Source organism: Octopus bimaculoides, chromosome 11 (assembly GCF_001194135.2).
Source record: "Octopus bimaculoides isolate UCB-OBI-ISO-001 chromosome 11, ASM119413v2, whole genome shotgun sequence".
NCBI lineage: Eukaryota > Metazoa > Mollusca > Cephalopoda > Octopoda > Octopodidae > Octopus > Octopus bimaculoides.
Window position 1 is genome coordinate 44354324 of NC_068991.1, and position 23097 is coordinate 44377420.

Sequence of the window (23097 nt, forward strand, 5' to 3'; positions counted from 1 at the left end):
ATATATATATATATATATATATATATATATATATATATATATATATAGAACATTTTTTTCATCAAATTGAAAATTTTGTGATGCAGTTATTACTTAACAATTCCTATCCCCGTTTATCATTTAAACAGAAAAAAAAATAAAGGGAAATAAGTCTTAAATAAGCATTTTTGTCCTCAAAAGTTGATATCCATTTTTGCTCTTTCTTACAGGACTGTGTAACTAATTATAGAACTACTCTAGATTTAATTTATATGGACCTATGTTGTGTCTGTTGAAGTGTAAAATTTTGCTTCTAGTGATGTAAAATTCTGTTCAGTTACTGCGAACTCAAATGAAATATGTTTTTTTAATTATTATTATATAGTTAAATTGATAATTATTTTCTTAGACAATTTCCAAGTTCTCATATAAGTTTCTATTCATATACTTTAAATTATGTTCTTTAAGTAAAGCAGTATTAAACAGGTTCCTCTTACTTATGAAATGTAAGATAGTGGATATGATAATGATTCAAGGAATAAGTGTTGATGTGGGAATAATATTAACAGCAACAACAGTAATAATTATTATTGCTTTTTATCTAATTTTTACTGTTAAATAAAATTATTTCAACTAAAAATAATTTTTTAATGATTAGTTTATTTCCTTATTACTGAACAACTTATGTTTCTAAGTATCTTGCATATATTTGTTGGTGTGTGTCTGTATGAGCTTTGGATTTGCACAAAATTTTGACTGAGTTTTTGTTATTTATTTTTTCTAAAATTTATTTACAGATTTTAAAATGTTGATGCTGATTTGTTATCTCATGATTGTGTATTTAAGTTTTTCAGTCCCTTTTTTTGTTACTAATACTTTGAATTTTATGCCCCAAACCCCCATTTTTTAATGCATTTTTCTTGGATTATTATTTTGTAGATTAGAAACATTTTTCAATATTGTTAATTATCACTAAAGCTTTAAAAAAGTTTGATGTATTGGGTACCCACCTACTTCATAAATTACAGTAAATCCACACTGTCAAGTTAGAAAATCATTCTTTAGAGCCCAAAAATATATATACCAAAATATCTTTAGAAGAATTCAGTTCTACTTCCACCTCTTATATAATTCTAAATTGAGCAGAGGGCAATATTAGTCTTTTTGACTCCTATTGATTTTCCTTACAAAATTTCAGATTTTGTGTCGTAGGAAATTACAGTTATCAGTATGGTAAAGATGAAGTATCAGAGAGCTTAGTCTTTATGTTATGTACTATCTCTCACACAGTAATAGATTCAAATATTAGTGTTAACTTTCATCTTTATTCTGTGAAGTTGATAAAAATAAGTATCAAGTAATGAATTTGATTTCTTAGTAAAAGTGTGCTATAGGGACAAAAAAAAAAAAAAAAAAAAAAAAGCAGCTCTATTATTGATATGTTCTAAACTACAACAGAGATTTTTTTGGTGTCTTATATAATCAGTTTATTTTATTTCCCATTGCAGCTACTTAGTTATACTGATGTTTTTAGGAAAATCAATGTTTGAATTTCACAAATCACTCACTATACCAAGTTTTGTCCCTCTCTAAAATTTTAGCAGCAACAACTTTGTTTTACAACTCCCACTGCTACAAACTGCATGGATTACATCATACCTTTTCAATAGAGATTATTACTTAAGAAATTTTAAAAACTGTATCTGATTCAGGTCATAAATTTTAACCTGATCTTGCCTGTGCTGCATGTAAAAGTATGCAATATATAGCTTAATCATTTAAATCATCACATCTTGAATACATTTACTGTAGTCCACTCTGTTGCAAGCATATGGGCTAGGTATCTGGTCTGGGGATAACTTCTTCACACCAGCCACAAGTGGCCTTCAAAGGAGCTGCAGGTACTACCTTTCCTATTTTGACTAAAGCATTAGGGGAAGGCATTATTTTTGGGGTTTTGTTTGTTTTTTAAATCTATATTTAAGTAGCCTTGAAAGGAACTGCAGGTACTACCTTTCCTACTTTGGCCAAGGCATTAGAGGAAGGCATTGTTTTTTGGGGGGGTTTGTTTGTTTTTTTTAATCTACCTTTTTTAAAAATACCAATATGAAAACATTGCAAATCATCTTTATCTATCTATCTATTTATTATTATTATTATTATTATTATTATTATTATTATTATTATTATTATTATTATTATTTATTATTATTTATTATTTGTTTGTTTGTTAGTGTGAATGACTGAGTCTATAAATAAAAGAAAATATTTGTTTTATCTCACAATCATATTTCATTTTCAGACCGGCTCAAGGGAAAACTTCAATTCCCTTATCACCTGCTTCAACCAAGCCTTTATTCCGAGGCACAGCAGGCCGAAATACATTCCACGGAGGCCACATTAGGGACCGACGGCAGTTCAACCAATATAACGGCCCTGGTGTTCCTGGACATACTCAGGATACCACAACAGCCGGACAAGTAGCTCGAGTGTCTTTCCTGAACAAACTAACTTCAAAATTTAGTCGAAGGTAAGTGGCTAAGGGAGTTACTGCCTATTTACTGACACTACATCTGTGATGGGAGAAATATTGCTGTATCTGACTCATGGCCTTCAACCAGTTCCCAGAGTGAAGCTTTTTTTTACATTCCCCATCTTCCATTTCTTAGATTGGTTACTCACTGTGTTGTGACTGATTATTTTATATTTGTCACTATGTGACTAACTTTTAGTCTCTTCCCATAGACGGATTTTTAGAGTCTAATACTATGTTGATCTTTTAGTCAGCACTGTTCAACAAAGGCTTTGTAACAAGAACAATAAAGTATTTTTAAAAAAATATATATTATTCTATCGTAGTTTATCTTTTTCTTTGAGTAGATTTAGACATAAAATTCTAAAGAAAAACCTTTTTTGTTTTTCTTTTTCTTTTTTTGTCTTCTTCTGAACGGTAAACATCAGCCTATATTATGGCAACTTGAATTTGTTTGTAAAGTACTTCTGCAAATGAAGTTCTTTACATATCAAATAATGTTTTAAATTATTTTATTGCTGGCCTGGGATTATTAATTTATTTACTTTTCAAATTTGTAAAGATCTTACACTTCACGTTTGATTTTAGACACATGTTTCTGAAAGGGTTGTTTTCTCCACTTCTTGATTATTAGTTTAGAGGTTGGGATTCACGGAAATAAATGAGCTATCTGATGATAAATGAATTGGATTCTTGGATGAAGCACTTTACTCTATCAGTCCCAGACTGTCTAGATACCTTCAAGAAGAGTTGAAATGAGATAAAACAAAATATTTCTCTCTCTTCCATCCTATTTTTCTTATGCAGCATACACACTAATTGATAATATACAATGGTTATATTGTAAGATATTTTGTTGTGGTTTCATTCATCCCCATAGACATTGTATTATGTGAACAAATAGCTTCAAATTTTTGTCTGAGAAGCTAAACGATGTACCCTATCTCACTTGCAGTAAGAAATGAACCAAAATGTTTGTTGAATCCAAGATTTAAAATGTTTGTTTCATGGCACTTTTGGAATGAGTAGCAAGGTACATGCATCCATCCATACATACAGAAAGACACAAACACCTCTCTCTCTCATTTATTTCTACATGTATAGTTGTCAGTCTTTCTTTGATTAGGATTCACTTGTTTGATTAACCTTTTTCAGAATTAGTTTGTCAATGACTGAGCATTCTACAGATTCATTTATCTTGAATGTAATTCTCAGGTGGAATCAGTGTGATACAGTTTGTGCGACAAAACTGTACCTTTTGAATTACATGTACAATCTATCTTATGTACACAATTTCTGTCACCCAATTCTACTTACAAGATATGTTATCTCAGTAAATGACACACATTGGGATAGAACTCAAGACCTCATGAGTGCAAAGAAAACTTCTTAACAGCTCTGCCATAATGTGCTTTACGTATTTTTTTATGCATATAATAATTTACGCACACACACGTTCTATGGAAACATCTTTTTCTCCTTCTCATATGCATATGTATTTGCATCTTATAGTTTGTTTGCTTCTATGTCTGTATTATGTTGTGTGTTTTGTGTTTGTTTCATTTCTGTAAGGCTTATTGAAGGCTTATTTTACCCTTTTCTCTGGTTCAACTGAAAATTCAGTTATTGTGATTTGTGTATTTGTAATGTTATTTCCTGTCCTTAGGACTACAGTGTTCTACAAGTTTTAAGAGTCCTTGTATTCTAATATATTTATATATTGTTATATTTGATCTAATCTTACAATTATAAACTTGGGGATTTTTTTTTTAATAAATATTTATCAGCAATGGTGATGCACAATAACTGAGGCTATGGTGTTACAATGCTCTGTCTTATGTTCAAACATTATATGTTTGTTTTCCTAGTAAAGGCACATAGCTTTGCTTGTTTCAGCTTGCCTTATTAACAAACTGGTTCTATTTCTATTTCATTACTGCATATTTCACTCTAAAATCAAATGATTGAATTAAAATTTCCCTCAGTTTTACATGAATGAGACAACTGAAAATTGTCTTTGAAAGGTAAAAGATAAGCATTTTTTTGTGTTAGAAATGAAATCTATCCTTTATCAGCGATTTGTGTTTTTTTTTACTGTGAAAATAATCTGCGCATGTGTATGTGGGTGTGGACTTGTTTCAAACTTGCAATATAAAATTTAGATCACCTCCATTATAGGATAGCTTATCTCCCCTTACAACGTTTTTTTTTTTTGTTTTTTATTTGCTTGGACGTTCAATACTCTCCCCACTTTACAAAAAGAAAAAAAGGTATGTGCAGACTAAATTCTCTGTGCATGGGAAGAACTTGTAAATGATTAGTTTTAGCATAATTTACATATCACTAAATTTATTTATAACCATCCACACATGCAGTCACCCCAACCTTAACAGCATTTTCAGTTTTCAATGACAAAATTAAAACCCCAAAATTTATTATTAAATTGTAGTCTCTATATGTCTTATTTTAGAATACGAAGTAATAATAATGAAATAATTTTTTTTTAAAATATTGCAATACTTTCCAAAATGTTATAAAATGAATTTATTTCAATGATGCAAATTAGGTTAAAATCTTTTGATGAGTGTGTGATAAATATACTGTTAAAAACGTTTCTTTATAGTACTTAACCACATCATTGACACACATGCACGCGCACCACTGTTTCGAATTCATGTACCAAATAATACTTGGGAGATGAGATGAGTTTAGTAAATTTAGATAGATATGCTTTTGGAGCTTGAGGTTTTACTGTTAAATGCAGTTGACCACTTTATAGTGAGATAGAAGTGTAACATGTTAACACCTAAGTAGACTGAAGTTATGCATATGTGTGGTGGTGGCAGTAACTGGACAAGATTTTCAGTCCCTGATTATCCTTATCCTCAATGCCACTATGATTGCAACTTTAGAGCTTGGAAAATTTTGGGTGATGTGGACAGACTTAAATGGGTAATTTGTAAGATGAGCTGAAATATATGCATATCACACATTTTGTATGTTGCCTAATTCAAACTAATAATCTCACTGCACAACATATTATATAATCTTATAGTTATTGGCTGTTGGCAATCCATATTTCTAAATTTTGATTTGAATGCTACAAGGAAGTAAGTCATTCTACACTGTATAATAAATTATAGCTGCCTGCCTACATAGAGCTGCCAGAAAAGCAACATGAACTCGGTTACTTTTTGACAGCCCTATTTGAGCAAAGTTAACTAGGGATTCTTAAGCCAACTAACCATCTTAGCTCTATGCGCGTGCGCGTGCACGCATGCACACACACACACACACACCTCCCTGCCTCTCAAGCATCCACTACAAAATAGTAAATGGCTACAAGTATTTCTTACTACCACAGGTTGCCTACTATACAAGAATACTTCTAATCAGAAAGATATTGCTGAAATGATTTATGTGCATGTATTTTGACTTACAGATATTTAGACGTATAAGTAATGCCATTGTTACCTTATTGTCTAGATTTCTGTACTTGCACACATTGGATGTGTCTGGAATACAGCACTTCTTCATGCATCTGAAACCTTATATTGCCCCAAATCTGTTGCAGTTGCTTCTATTCTAAGTCTTATTTGATATGACTCTATCAACAACTCTTACCGCTTTTCCACTGGTTTCTCTCGACTGCAGAAGGCATGGAAGGAAGTGCTAAGGTCAAATGTTTAAAAACCGAAGGGAAGAAGTAACACATGATAGCTTTATGGATTGTAATAAGATACTCTATCTAATTTTTGTCAGCATACAAAAATACTGTAAAATGCTGTGCATAGAGTGTGTGCAGGCTGCATTTGCACATGTTTGTATGAGTAAATAGATACACACATTCACTATGCAGAGAAAGTAAATATGATGTTTTTGCATAGCTACAACTGAAATCTGTACTATATCATCATCATCATCATCATCATCATTTGTCATCTGTGTTCCATGCTGATATTCATCATCATCATCATCATCGTTTAACGTCCGCTTTCCATGCTAGCATGGGTTGGACGATTTGACTGAGGACTGGTGAAACCGGATGGCAACACCAGGCTCCAGTCTGATTTGGCAGAGTTTCTACAGCTGGATGCCCTTCCTAACGCCAAATATTGGTTGTATATATATATATGTATGTGTGAAATTTTCTTTTCTTTCATACTGTTTGCATTAGTTTTTCTGACATACGAATAACTTAGCCATTTTAGCTGTTCACATATTGTTGGAGCAATTGTTTTTCTATAATTGATTGCCCTTCTTTTATAGTGTTACTTTAAAAGATTAGAGCCTGTTATAAGCTGGGTAGAATGGAGCTAGATACTTATGCATTTCTTGTAAGCATAACAATGAGTGTAACACACAGTTCTAGGTCTTTACTGTGTACACATACTTGCACAAAATCACTTGAATATTTTATTGCTATACCTTTTTCTGTCTCATTATTGACATTGTTGATTCAGTGGAAACTTTCTGAGGTATGAGATCCAGGTGTGTATATGTATACATATTGGCGTTAGGAAGGGCATCCAGCTGTAGAAACTCTGCCAAATTTAGATTGGAGCCTGGTGTTGCCATCCGGTTTCACCAGTCCTCAGTCAAGTCGTCAAACCCATGCTAGCATGGAAAGCGGACGTTAAACGATGATGATGATGATATGTACATCAACTTAGTCAGTACAATTTAGTTCATTTAAATAAGATATTTAATCACAGTTTGTGTTCAACAACTCAATAGGTAGTTGGAGTTCTGATTTAAACAAAGAAGAATAGATCTCAGATATACCACATAAAGTAATTATAGAATAATAGTCATTTTCAGTTGTTGTTTCTTTTCTTTTTTTTCTGGGGGGTTTTTCTCATCATATTTTGTTGACTACTCACCTCATCAGACACTGTTGAACCAAAAACAGCTACTTGTTTAGCCACACAATATATACCAGCTCAAGGCAGAAAATACCTTCAAAGTACTGTACTGGCTCTTAAATGCCTACCAGAAACTATTTAGTAGCTAGGCACACATGAACCTAGACGGTACAATCTTAGATCATCTAAGTGAGGTATTTAATTATGTAGGGTGCACAGTGACTCAATAGGGAATTGATATTACAATTTTATGTCTGTGAATTAAATGTATATTGAGATGCTTTATATATTCTGGGTTCTTCTGTGGTTAAACAGCTACCATACTGTACCAGTTCTGTTTCCCTTTGGGCAACATCCTTGGTATGGAGAGAGAGAGAGAGAGAGATGCTGAATGGGAAAACTGATAGTCTTACTAAAACCTTCCTGCAACAGGTGCAGATACGCAGTAAACCCTGACTAATTAAAACCTTTATACACGTGTGTGTGAGATCATCAACATCATCATCATCATCATTTAACATGTTCTTTATGTTGGTATGGGTTAGACACTTTGACAAGAGCTGGTTAACCAGAGGACTGCACCACGTTCCAATGTCTGTTTTGGCTTGGTTTTTACAGCTGGATGCCTTCCTAACACCAACCACTTTTACAGAGTGGACTGAGTGCTTTTTATGTGACACCAGTACCAGCAAGATTTGTCTATGTGTCTGTATATCTGTATAAAATAGTATGTATTATGACCTGCCTTTTTGCATCATTGTCATGAAATTGTCCATAAAATATCTATTGGGATGCTAATGTGTGATGAATTGAATGTGCAATGGATCCTTGAATAATTAGTGTACAGTTAGTATGGGAATTTACAGTCAAATCTAAAACACAATTGAAGATTTCCATTTGGTACTGAGTACTGGTGCAGCTCCCACTTAAGCTGTTCTATAAGGACTCAATTTTCGTACTAAAAGCTAATGTAGTAGTATCATTGATGCAGTTTTCCTGCTACTTACATCAGCACTGAGCTTTACTTTTGCATGTCACTTATTTGCTGCATTGCACCAAGGCAGCTAGGATTAACAGGGACATACTGTGATGAGATATGACCCATCAATTTAAAACTTTCAGCAAACTTTAGTGATTTCACAAAATCATTTATCCATGTACGCAAAATACATGGATAAATTGATTTGCAGAATTCTGGTCAGAACATAAATTTATCACTTAATGAAAACTGCTTTATTATACACTGGCCAAAATAAATTTAAAACCAATGATGACAGTTTTATCCCTTAATATATTTTAACAAAACTGTGTAAAATTATTTTACTTTCTACAGTATATGTGGAACTTTTTTTTTTCTTTGGAATGATATAGGAGTTGGATATCTTTTTACAATTCGAATAATTTTAAAGCGCAATTAATTTAAATGATTAGAAATTCTCGGCAAAATAAGTTTAAGACTGTACCAAGATTATGCAAATTAATAAACCAAACAGGTGGTCATATGGCTGGTCGTACTGCACTGTTTTGTTCTATAATTGAGCATTGTTACACATTAATTCACTATGGGAAAGTGTCGTGGTATCAGCCCAGTTATTAGATCAAAGATTGTGTTGCTTGATCAGCAAAATGTGTCCTTCATGAACATTAGCAAGTAATTAGGATGCAGCAAAATGGCTTGTATTCAAGCTTGGAAGCTTTACCAAGCCACTGGTCAATACAAAGATTGGCAAAGAATGGGTGCTCTGAGAAAGACAACAGTACAGATGGATCGGCGAATTCATAAGCTCTCTGAAGGTAACCAAATGCTAACAGCAGTGGACATTTGCAAGCAATTATCTGATGAAACTGACATCAGCTTTATATCACAAACTGTCAGAAACTGCCAAAAAGAACTTGGACTGTTTGGCTGGATTGCTTGAAAGAAGTTGATAATTTCTGAAATGAACCAGCAGAAGCGGATCAAGTTTGCTAAAAGTCATATTGAATGGATGGCTGAAGACTGGTCAAAAGTTCTTTGGAGCGTCAAATCCTGCTTCTGCATTTTTGGATCTGATGGAAAGACTTATGTTCAACACTGTCCAACTGAAGAATTCCATCCTAAGTGTGTCAAGAAAACTGCGCAAGCAGAGTGGGGATAGGGGGTAATGGTATTGGTCCAATTGTTAAGGTTGATGGGTGACTGAACAGTGTAGGCTATCTGCAATTAGTAAATGAAAATGTTCTACCATATTTAAATAATCAGATGCCACTGGAATCTGTTTTCCAGCAGGACAATTACTCTGTTCATGAGACTAGGAAAGTTTTGCAATATTTTGAGCGCAATAATATGGTGGTTATTGAGTGGCCTCAGCTGTGCCCGGATTTGAATCCAATAGAAAATTTATAGAATTATGTTTCTAAAAAGAGTTCATGCTAAAAAACCAACAAATTTGTCCCAATTATATAATTTTATTGAAGAAATATGGAAGAACTTTCCAAGTGATTTTTGTGCTCATTTGTTGAACTCCATGTCCCCACCGTTGTATGGTCATAATTGAAAATAATGGCTCTGGAACTAGATACTAATAATAAATTTTTGATCGTTGATCATTTGTGCCTTAAATTTTCAATTTAATCAAAATAATGCAAAATAATATTGGTACATTAGAAAATTACTATTTTTAAATCTCACAACGAGAGATATTCAGCAACAGTACTTTGGAGTAAAGATTATTTGCCAACATAATATGACAGTCCTGGTTTAGGACAAACGTTGCTGTAATTTAGCCCCAGGAAACATTGTCTCCAGCTGGCTGTACGACACGATCTGTGTCCTTATTTTTTCGAACAAGTGGGGTGCTAGATTCCCTTGTCCAGAATTATAAGGACACAGATCATGTCGTATAGCCACCTGGAGACAATGTCTCCTGAGGCTAAATTACAGCAACATTCGTCCTAAACCAGGGCTGCCATGTTATGTTGGCAAATAATTTTTACTCCAATATTGGTACAGTCTTAAAAACTTTTTTGCCAACAATTTTTAATCATATGAATTAATTGCGCATTAAAATTATTCAAGTTGTAGAGAGACATATAACACGTACATCATTCGAAAGAGAAAAAATTCTACATAAACTGAAAAGTAATTTTATATAGTTTTGTTAAAAATAAATCAATGAAGAAATAGAACTGTCATCATCCGTCTTAAACTTATTGTGGCCAGTGTAGTTTTAAGAGGTCTATGTACAGTTTTCTGGACATTTTGCACATAGAATAGGCATGAAACAAGGTTTATAGATTGTTCCAATTATCTTTATTGCAACAAGACTTGTAGAAGCTTTTTGCATGTATAATGATTAAATCTATATCAATTGCGAATTTGATGGTTATATTTTACCCTCTAAGGTTAGGACTAATTTCCCAGAACATTTTGTCAGTAACATCATGTATGATGGCATCCGGTGCTGTTCCTTATTGAGTAGCAAAACAATTTAAATTCACTAAGAACACTAGCAAAATTTAGAAGTCTCTTTACCCCAATTTAATTTGAGGATAAGTGAATTTAGAATTTGTGTTGGTGATGTACGATTGAAAAGCAATCCCAAATCACTTTCATCACTAAACTTACAAACCTTGAGTGGTAGAGTTAATCTGTCACCTGGTATAACACTAACATTGACACTTTGGGTGCTTTAAGTGGAGTCTAATCTGTTGTAAGCATTTGGACCAGGTCTCTGGTTTGAGGATACCTTTCTCCTACAAATCTAGGTGGCTCTGTGAAGGATCATATGGACTGCCTTTCCTCTTGATAAGGAAAGATTAGAAAATAACTAAATTCACTTACTGCAGTGGAGTTGTGCTACATGCAAGAGAAGCTGAGATCTGCCTAGCTGGAAAACTATAGATTTTATGAGGTAACTCCATGCTGCTTTGTATCTGTTTACTAAGTTAACAGACTCCAATGTGAATGCTAGCTATATATCTTAGTGACTAGGTTCTTGGTAAACTGTTTACTGTCTTTTAATTAATATTTGGAAACTTCTGTTATTAGGAAAGGCAATCATGGAGTAACTTGTTTCCTTTCATTTTCTGTATAAGTCCTTAGTTTGTGCCTTGGTTAAGAATTGTTAATGTGGCTGATTCTGGTATAGCAGTAAATTTCCAGTAAATTCTAGTGCATTATCTAGTTTTGTTCCCTAATGGTGATCACTTTTTGGAATATCAACTTTCAATTACCTATCATTCATATTTATATAAAAAGATCAAATATCTGTCTTTCTGTTAGATAATCTTATATTTAAGTTTAGAGATAAGTTCTTTTCAGATCATTAACTGGAAATTCTGTTAGCTTATGACTAAGGAAGGTATCTTTTCCTCTATCTTACCTTAGTATTCTTTGGCTTTTCGTTATTTATATGAAAACACTTGGCTCCAAAATACATAAATAGATGTCTGACTAAATGTATTTAGCTTTAATCCCTATCCATGCAATGAAAGTAATTGAAATAGTTTTTGGTTGATAAAGATTATTGTATTTTGTTGTCAGTGTAAACTTGCATGTGTTTTGGTTAATTTAGTTGTTCATTAATTTTTGTCTATGTTAAATCATCTTGGACCAAATAAATTTTCTTTCACACATACACCAATGTTTTATTTTCCTCTACAACCCTCTTCTTTTGATTGATTATGGAAACATTTAAAACTTTAGCAGTAACTGCTGCCACATATTTCTTTTGTTTCAAGTGTGAATTTACAGGGTGGCTTTATTTCTGAATAATTAAAATGTTAGGTAGGCCCCTCTTTTCCTCCTTACGTAAAATATAACAACAAAACTCCTTTTTCTTTAAGTTTCACATTTATAACCTCATCTTTTATTTCTTCTGTAGCATATACTTAGAAATGTTACATCTTCACCTGTTGTTGATATACAACTTTTTGTTTCTTTGTCCTACAACAAGTAGTTGTTATTTAATACTTTAACTCCTTAAAACTGCTTCCCACACCATATTTTGTTTTCACTGGTCTCAGCCATTTGACAGTGTCTGTGCTGTGATACTGCCATATTAGTTGATGGAAAATTGTCTCATTCATTTCTATTATTTTTCTTTTCATTCTTTTTATTTTGACTTTGATTTTGTTGTCATTTCTTTTCAGAAACATATAATGTAATTTTTATTTTTTTATTTTTAGTTCTAATGCATGCCACAGGAGAATGTATATGGTCTCAATAATTTCATGCAAAGTGCCAAGGGAAACATTACTTATATATTCGATTTCCGAACATATCTGTAATGAAATTCTCTAAATTCATCTACCACTATTTTCCCTCTTTTTCATGAGCTGCTAAATTCTCCCATCAGATTTTACCAATGGAATCTAGTTGAAATTTATACTGGCTTGTCAGTTTATCCGTTAAAACAGTATTACAGCTAGTATCTCAGTTAAGTGTGCTGTGAAACAATCATTTATACTAAGTCGGACAGCTTGTATTTTTAGTTATTCGTATTAGCTAACCATAGAATAGAACAGGTCTACTAAATCTTGTTAGCCTTCTCCATCACAGCAACATTATTAACTCCCATGTTCTACTTCCTGAACAGGAGTAAATTGAGTCTCCGCCAATTGGAACTGAAGTAATATGATGACGTCGTCTCTCGTAAGATGGTTGCTGTCTCTTTGTAAGTGTTAATGAGTGTATTTTCCAACCCCTTTCTCAACCATCACACCTTCTCATCATCTTCACCACCACCGTTATTACAGCATTTTGTTACCTCTCAAATAGTGTTTGTGTATATATGTATAGCTGTGTATGTGTGTTGGTACATACATGCACTTTATACACATGCACTCATGTGCCACACATACACTTTAATATTACAAGCTTCTTTGTTTATTTTTAAGTTGTGTGTGTGTGTTCAAATTGTTTGAATTTTTCCAATTTTCTAATCATAAAACTCTGCTTCATTCTTTACTATTTAGTTTCATTAAATCCTTCTCAACACCACTTAGGAAGATATGGGTTGGAATTTCTATTGTTTTCTTGAGAATTATTATTTCAGATTCCAAGAAACATGTGCACAATGTCTGTTTTCCTTATATTTATGGGTAATCAATTTTTTCATTTGTTTCCTTATAGTTATTAATGTTATTAGTATATCCTTTATTAAAATTTTTTCAGTTATGTTGAGTTGCCTTCTCTTGAATCTTATCTCTATTCCGGCAATTCCTTGTTTGTCTTATCAATTAATTTGTGATGATTTAGCAATTGTGTCTTTTTCCTCAGTTTCTGTAGTTTATTGGATATATATTTGAAAGTCTTGTTTTGTTTTGGGTTTTTATTTACACTTTTACTTTTGGATTTAAAATTTAATATTATTCTCCTGCCTACCTTCTTTTAGCAGTTAACTGTATCCAATAATTGTTGGAAAAAGAAGAAGAAAAAAAAGAAAAGAAAAAGAAAAACATTCTTAGATCATATTATCTTCATTATTCTTCACATATTTCAATAATAATTTAAGGCAGTGAGGAGTCTTAGATGAGAAGCGGTCTATTCGACCAACACCAATTTTATATCTATCAGAAATATTATTGTGCTAACATTAAGAAAATTTTAATTGGTGGTAGATATGAGTGTCACTTGGCCCCTCCAACCAAGCCCTTGTCAAGCAGTCTTACAATCAATATTCTTTGAATTGCAACCATCCCATCTTTTTCAATCCTTCTCAGACAAATTATTCAGTGCCTTCCTTTCTTTAGCATAGCAAGGATATGATCTGAAAGAGATTTGGCTGCTGTTTTTAGCAAGCTAGATGCCTGCATAGAGACCGCTCTGTTGGCTCATGGGAAGATGTTGGGGATGAGTGGCTGGCTGTCTAGCATCTTTTCTTTTTGTAGAGCTCTTTGCTTTTTTTTTTATCTTATGTAGCTACTACTTTGCTCTTATGTTGTTTTCTCTGCATATCCTGAAGTGAAGTTTTTACAAATTTGATACAAAACTAAATGCACATTAAATCCAAATTCATTCATAAACTATGCATCAGAAGGAGAAGAATTCATAATGTATTCTTCTGTTTCTTGATTCTGTCCAATTGTTACAGATGTCAAGTATTAGGGTTATTTTTCTCCCTTTTATCTGAGTATTTTTTAAATTTATTTCTTTTTAACATTAAAATTTTTTTGTATATGTTGGAATAATTTTACATTTAAACTAAGTAAACAAATTAAGTTTTATTTTATAGATTTGTAAACTGTTTCTATTTTATATTTTTTATTTTATTTTTATTTCTTTTTCTTCCTTTGTAGCTATTGTTTTTCTTAATATTAACATAATTTGTGTATTTTGCTTATGTTCATGTTTGAAAAAAAAATTTATTAGTCTGAGTTGCCATGAATTTGTGCTGTCTTGTGAGATGACTGCCCACTCAACATCTTACACAACAGATTATAAGGGTTAAGGAATAAATCATAATTGGTATTTGCTAATTTGAAATATTTATATGCACATACACATTAATTCTTTTTTCCCATGAAACACCCAAATCAGAATTTGAAAACTATCCTTACTTTCAGTTTAGTTCTTTCCATTCTGATAACCATCCTTAATAACCCCTGAAAAATTATTTAAATAGCTTTTTGTAAATAAAATGTAGCAAATATACTTTAGTGAATAACTTGTAAACTAAACTTGTGTTTTCGTAATTTGATGTAAACTTTTATTTCAATAAAAATTAAGAATGATAATAATAATAATAATAATAATAATAATAATAATAATAAATAAACTAATTTATAATAACAATAAATAAATATATAGCATAATAATCAGCTCTGTAATCTATATACAAAATATATATTTCCGTCTAGATCATTGCTGAAAGAAGGGAAGGCATCAATAACTCAAATACAAACTAGTTATAAACTGCTTTAATGTTGTCTTTTCATTGCATCACAGTGAAAACTAGTAAACTCTCTTGTTGACTAATCCAGTCCCTGTAGTTTAGTGTTAAGTAATGCTTTTGCTTTACCAATATGGCAACACCCCACCCGGAGATTTGTATGATTTTTTTTCTCCCATAAGAATCTTTTAGGCTAATTTTCTTTTAAAATATCTCGTTTTTACTCTTTATAAGGTGACAGCTTTTTTAATTTCTTCCAGTGGTGACCCCAGAAGGGCATACACAGATACCCCCGGGTGAGGAAATCTTTTTGAATAGCACACTAGTCCACTAGGGCAAGACATTTCATATTGCTTGTCCATCTTTTTACCCTCTAAATTTTCTTTCTTTCTCATAAATCTTTTTAAAAATATAATTTCCGAATGCAATTATTTATTTTGATAATTATTCTAAATTTATTGTACAATGTTTTAGAATATTTTATTTCTTCTTGTTATATGTCTTTACTCTCGGATGTTCTGCTCTACCTAGGTTCTTTTCCTCATGCAATCTCTGATCTTTGCGCTCTCTCTTTCTATTTTTCTTTTCTCTTTCCTCTCCCACTAACTTTCAATAACTGAGTCTGTCTTTACCTCCACTAACTTTCTGCAATTGTAGATTTTTCAAGGCTAAATCTGCTTGTAACTAAATGTTTCTATACCAGTATCCTCATGCTTTTTTTGCTTGAAACAAACTTTCTCAGAGATTTTTTTTTTTTAACGTTTTCTTTATATTTTTCTTGCTCTTACCATATAATTAATCCACTAACTTAGAAAGCATTCAGTTCCCAACAAAAGGGAGCAAATAGATATTCCTAATTAAAATATAAAAAAATTAATGTTGTTTCATTTAAGTCTGAATTTAGATACCATCAAGCAAAACTAACATTGAATGCTGCACAATGGATTACAATACTGGCAAGCTGATACTGCTTCTGGTTCAGGTTTTAATCAGAACTACTTCGGGAATATCATGTTGAAACTTCTCATCTACTTTACTTTCTACCTTAAACATTTCTAATTTTGTCTGTGTAACCAGAAATTGTTATTAGCTGATGCCAGAAAGAGACAAAGAGACTGTAATCAGTTTTTATTTGTAATTAGATTGAATTTGCTTGACTTGTGTCATTAAAAATCTTAAAATTTCTTGAGAAAATCTAAGAAATTGTTATGGGTTGATAAAATAGTACCAGTAATAGAATAAATCAATTACATCCTCTGCTAAAGTTTGAGGCCTTGTGCAAAATATTGAAATACCTTTCATTATTATATCTTCCAATTTCAACTTCATATCATCATTTGATATATCAGTTATTAGTACTATTGTGTTACAATTCCAAATTCATTGAAGTGAAGCTGTGAAAGAAGATTGGTAGGGAGAATAAGAAGAAAAGTAATTGCCTGCTGAGACCCTGCCTTAAATTTCTACCTGCATCTTAGATTTCACCCACCCACCCCAGTTTTAATTTTTTGTCTTCAAAATTGTAAAGTTTAGATGAGGTTGGAGGAAATAGTGAGGTTCATATAAGTCTTATTTACAGCATGGGAGTTACTTTTGTAAAACATCCTATAACTGAGGTTTGGTTTGTTGGCACTGTAAAAGTAGTATGTATAAGAGTAAGAAAAGATATAATGGTTTGATGTATGTTTGTTAGATTCTAACATTGGATCCAAACACTTCAGTACACTATTTATCAATCACAGACTTATAAATAAAAGGAAAACATTTACAATTTGGTTATGCATATTGTTACATATATAGTTACTTCATTCAACATAGGTAACATCTATGTTGCTCTGGATTGGTAAATAAGGACACAGAGAAAATGCCTTTTACAAAATAGAAAAGAATAAGCCAGTATGGACAATGGATGTTAAATGGTGATAATGATGATCTGTGGTTAAGAAGTTTACTCTACATGCACCCAACATCTTTAGCAAGTGTTTTTGTTTTTTTAAAATTTTTATTATTATTATTATACCATAGTTTCAGTTTGTGAGTTGAATTTGGTAGATGGAAGCATATAAAGTGTATGTGTGCCTAGTTATCTAGAAAGATAGGAAGACAGATGAAAGAAAAGAATTCTCAACACATTTTGTTGAGTTTATATTTATTTGTATTAGCAATTTGACTCAAAATTAACATTACTTAAAGTTTCACAGGAGTGAAAAAAGACACTCCTGATCAATCAGCTGCTCAGTTTTGAGCAGCTAGGCTTTTACAGTTTCTAAATGAGGCTGATTGTCATGTTGGTAAGTGAGGCTTGTTCACTGAGAATGTTAAGAAAATTAAACAACCAGTACTTTCTCTACAAAGTCCTTTGCAATATATTCTGCACTGAGTTTCAGATACCTCCTTGTCACTCTTGCTGTCAGCAATGCAGCGAAATAGCTTGGCCCATTGGAAATCTATAAGCAACAATACTGTTCTTCAACAATTGTGTGTAAAATAAAATGAGAATGCAACTGGACATATGGAATTCCAAATGCTTATAAAGAGTGTTTGCCATAACATGATATCTCTTTAATCTGCCATCTATACTCTAATTTACTGAAAGTCTTAATGTAATTTCTTAACATATTTTAATTATGCAGATATTCATCTCACAAAATTATTTATAAGTCAGTGTTTCTCTTTTTCCATAACATTGAATTACTTTCTTGTGTGTGTGTGTATATATATATACTTTATTAAAAAGCAGCAAAAATGTCACAAAAACTGTTACTCAGTTTCATGTCCCTGTTCAACGGACAGTTTTGTTTAGAATGGAACAAAAATAAGGTTATATAAAAAAAAAAACAATTAGTTTGATAGATACAAATTTGAAAATGGTTTTGTTTCATTGGTCCTTTCAATAACCGGTTGCATGCAATAACAAATTGTGGAATAAAATCATATTATTATAAAAATTGAAGAAAACCTTCAATCAAAAATAGCTTATAAAGAAGGACAAAGCCTGAATACCCAGGGTAAATAATTAGCTGTGAAATATTAATCAATTTAAAGATATATCCGTGTAAAAAACTTTTCACACTAGATTACATATACATTTAGCAGTATATACACATACCAAACCATCTATAATATACATATATACATTAAACATACAGATGCAGGTACATGGCTACATACATATATAGGCAAGACAAATATATATAGAAATGCATATATGTGTATGCATGCAAGTGCACAAAATCTCCTGGCATATGCTTATGCAAGTTAGTTGTTACAGGCGAAAGAAAGAGAAGAAAAAAATCAGAAAATAGTGGTGGTGGTGGGGGGGGGGGGAAAGAAGTAGAAAAGAAGAAAAAAAATTAAAAGAGAAAAACAAAATTAGGGAGAGAAAGGGAAAAAGATATATAGGGGTAGAGAGTGTTACCTGATGACGTTAGAGAAGTATCCAAAGACGATTAGATACTTCGTTTAGTTTGCGCAATGAACACATAAAACGACATGTATATCTACTTAAATACAAACATACATACAAATATACACACATAGATACGCATACAAATATACAAAAAATATGTATGCGAATACATGCCCGCATATATAAAAGTATATATACATATATGTATATAAATATATACATATACCTACAATACATACATACACATAAACATATAGAAACATATCTTCACAGGATAAATATATACATCATAACGTATCTATGCAAACAATTTTAAAAACTGTCTGGTGTATATAATATTATGATGTAGATAGTTACCTTGACGTGAAGATATGTCTCTATAAATATGTGTATGTATGTATGTACATGTGTGTGCATATATGTGTATGTATGTGTGTGTGTGTGTATATACATATATGTATGTATACATTTATACACACACACACACATATATATATATATAAATGTGTATGTATATGTGTATATACTTTTATATATGTGGGTATGTATTTGCGTACATATTTTTTGTATATTTGTATGTATGTTTGTATTTAAGTAGATATAAATGTAATTTTATGTGTGTGTTTTTATGTGTTCATTGCGCAAACTAAACGAAGTATCTAATCGTCTTTGGTTGTTCGACAAGAAGATGTGGAACTCTCATTTGTCATTTAATAGAAGAGAGTTCACAATATGTGTGTGTAGGTACAGACGTGGTTGTGGTAAAAAGTTTGCTTCCCAGCCACATGATTCCTGGTTTAGTCCCACTGCGTGACACCTTCAGCAAGTATCTTCTACTATAGACTTGGGCAAGCCATAGCATTGTGAATAGAAGGTAGCTGAAAGAAGCCTGCTGTTAGTGTGTGTGAATACTGCTTGATAAATGGTGTTGGTTTTATTTACATCCTCATAAGTTAGTATTTTAGCAAAAGAGACCAATAAAATAAGCATCCGGCTTTAAAAAAATTAAAATAAGTACAATACTGGAATTCATTTGATTAAACCCTTCAAGGTGATGCCCCAGTATGACTGCAGTCCAATGACTGAAAAAGCAAAAGGTGTGTGTGTGCATGCGTGCGTGCATGCAGCAGCTGTTCGGGATGAAGTTTGCTTCACAACTGCTTTGTTCTGAGTTCAGTTCTACTGCATGACATCTTGGGCATGTAACTTTTGCTCTAGTCCCAGGCTGTCCAAAGCCTTGTGAGTGGATTTGTTTGGCAGAAGATAAAAAAAGCCCACATTGTGTGTGTGTGTGTGTGTGTGTGTGTGTGTGTGTATACTTACACAACTGAGTGTTTGTGGCCACCTCCCTGGCCTGACAACTGGCATTAGCTTGTTTACAACCCTGTCAGTCAGTGGTTTGGCAAAAGTGACCTGTAGAATAAGTATCAGGCTTTAAAAAAATATGCACTAGGATCAATTTGCATGACTAAAATTTTCACAGTTAAAAGACTGAGAAAGTAAAAGATAAAAGATAGTGTAAGTGTCTGTCTGTCTGTGTGTTATGTAAATACATGTATATGTGTATATATACATATGTCTGCACATGTATATATGGTGTGTGTGTGTGCATGATTATATATGTTTGTGTAATGTAAACCTGTGTGTATATATGTATATCTACACACACACACACGTTTTTTTATTAATAAGTGATAGAAGTTGCAGAGTGACTTAAGCTGAGTGTTTCATGCATTGGCACCTGTGAAACCTATCGGTATGTATTTTCATGGGACAATTACATCCTAGACCTCTGATTCACCAATAATATGGAACTTAACCACAGAGCAATGGTGTTGCCAACCATTCTTGCAGGATACAATGTGTGTTCCAAAACTATCCAAAGTTAAAAACCATACAGGTGTCTTGGGGAAATTTCGAACTTGGATTCTCATTATTAAGGTATTTTTCTTTTCGATGTTATTATTATTATTATTATTATTATTATTGTTACTGTTCAGGTCACTGCTTGGAATCAAACTCGGAATCTTGGAGTAATACAACATTTCGCAAATATCTCCTTGAAATAAAACCACCAATAAGAGAATATGACCAAAGACTGCATGTACTCCATCCCATGCGACTGTGGTAGGTTATACAAAAGCAAAACATGCCGCCCCCTCAAAATAAGGGCAGACGAACATCACAAAGCTGTGACACGAGAAGATATTGATAAATCGGGTATAGCTGATCATGTATGGAAAAATGGAGACCACTTCCCCCTGTGGGATGAAGTTAAAATAATAGACAGAGAATACCACTGGAAAATATGGAAACTAAAAGAAGCAGCACATATGCTAGGACACAACAATCTCCTAAGCAGACCGAGTGCAGATATGAACAGCATATGGGAACCGGTATTAAGGAAGGATAGGAGAATATTAGATTTATATATAAGCCCTAAAATTCACTCCATAATTGCCCACAGGCATATGGCGTAGTGGTTAAGTGTGCGGGCTACTAATCCCAAGATTCCGAGTTTGATTCCAGGCAGTGACCTGAATAATAATAATATCGGGAAAAAAATACCTTAGTAATGAGAACCCAGGTTTGAAATTTCCCCAAGACACCTGAAGAAGGCTGGAGGGTATATCAGCTGAAACGTTGTGTTAACAACAAACAAGATGAGGACAAATATCCGTTGAATGTAAATAATGTACATAATTCCTCATCTCTTAAATATAGATCAGTAGGATTCTTATGAGATAAAGAAGAACAATCTCAAATTGCTTAAAGAACCTAATAATAGCAAGAAGTCTCACACCAAAAACAGTCTTTCAGATATTGAAAACACACTCATACTCCCCAAGAAAAAGAAAGGGAAGAGAAACCAAGGCAGTTGAAGATATAAAAGGAACCCTAAGCCTGCTACAAATCTGCAGAAGAATCTGTCATGTTGCGCTACTTGATAGAGCCATTGTTTATTACAACAGTCACTGACTGCAGACCCTAGGAGGTTAAACATTTCCTAAGTGTTTTCACCTCCTCACTGGACAATATGCAAATAAGCAAGCATGATGAGTTTTTCAACAATGCAGCTCCACACACAGAAGAAACAAGTATCCATTTCATTGGTGTGTGGAACTGAGCATCAGGCCTTGATTGTTTTCCAGTTATTGTTTTAAAAACAAGAAAGCTCTTGTAAAACTGTTGCAGATTCTTTTACCAGAGTTTCCTCACAAATAGCTAATTTCCCAAAATGTTAGAAGAGGTATCATATGCCCTATCCACAAAGGTGGGAGCAGAGCAGATGCTAACAAATACAGACCTATCTCTCTGACTCCACATGTCTGCAAAGCCATGAAAAACCTTGTCAGAAAGAAGCTGATCACTTCTTAGAAGAAAATGACCCACTCATTGACATACAGCATGGCTTTAATGCTGGAAAGAGCTGCCTCACACAGCTATTACAACTTTATGAGTTCTGAAACAACAACTCAACCAGTCAATTGTAGATGTGATATATCTTAATTTTGTCAAGGGTTTCAACAAAGTCAATCATGGGATGATCTGTCACAAATTGCATGACTTTGGTATCATTAGTAAACTAAGGGAATGGTTGTGTGACTTTTTTTTTTAAAGTCACAACCAATGGTCTTCTCTCTGAGAAGACATTAATACTGATTGAGGTGCCTAGGAAACTGTATTAGTTCATGGTGATTCCCTCAGACATACTTCAATCAGATACTCAACCACTCTCACCAGGTATACTGATGATAAAAAAAAAAAAGTATCACAAGCATTCAAGGACCCCGAAGATACTATGGAAAGATTTGAACACAGTATTCAAGTGGGTTTAAGAAGTCACTATGCAACTCAGTGCTGACTGTTTTCAAGTATTCTAATATCGACTCGCAAACATTGCAATCAAAATATACAGGGCCAAGGAGTCATTATGGCTGAAAGCAATAATAGAATAGAATTAAAAAAATTTATATATATATGTGTGTAATGTGTATGTTTGTATATGTAAGTATAGGTATATATATGTATGTTTTGATATATGTGTGTTTATGCAGCATAAACATGTCTTGGCTGTGTGGAAATATTACCTTTCTTGGAAACAAGTGAGGGTTGGTGACAAGAAGGGCATCCAGCTGTAGAAAAATCTGCCTCAATAATACTTTGTTCAACTCATGCTAGCCTGGAAAAGTAGACGTTAAAGCAGTGATCACACACACACGTGCACACATACACACTCATGTATGTGTATGTACGTATTTATCATTTTATTGTTATTTATCAATTGTTAATATACAGCAAGTATTACACTGAATTTCAGATGCTTTGTAGATTATTTTATTACCTTTTGAATAGGGCTCTTTTCTTTTGATTTTTTTTCTTTTCTTTTAGTTTTTTTTTCCTTCTCTTTTGCACATTGCATCATGCATTTATTAA

The 23097-nt window shown here is 32.7% G+C and overlaps 1 protein-coding gene across 1 annotated transcript in view; it reads left to right on the forward strand.

The window, feature by feature from the left end:
• The window catches only part of LOC106869493 (MAP/microtubule affinity-regulating kinase 3), a 139306-nt gene that overhangs the window by 102961 nt on the left and 13248 nt on the right, over positions 1-23097 (forward strand). Inside the window, exons 19-20 of the mRNA XM_052971982.1 lie at positions 2282-2509; positions 15512-15547. Coding sequence (XP_052827942.1) covers positions 2282-2509; positions 15512-15547 — 264 coding nt within the window. The remainder of the gene's footprint in view (positions 1-2281; positions 2510-15511; positions 15548-23097) is intronic.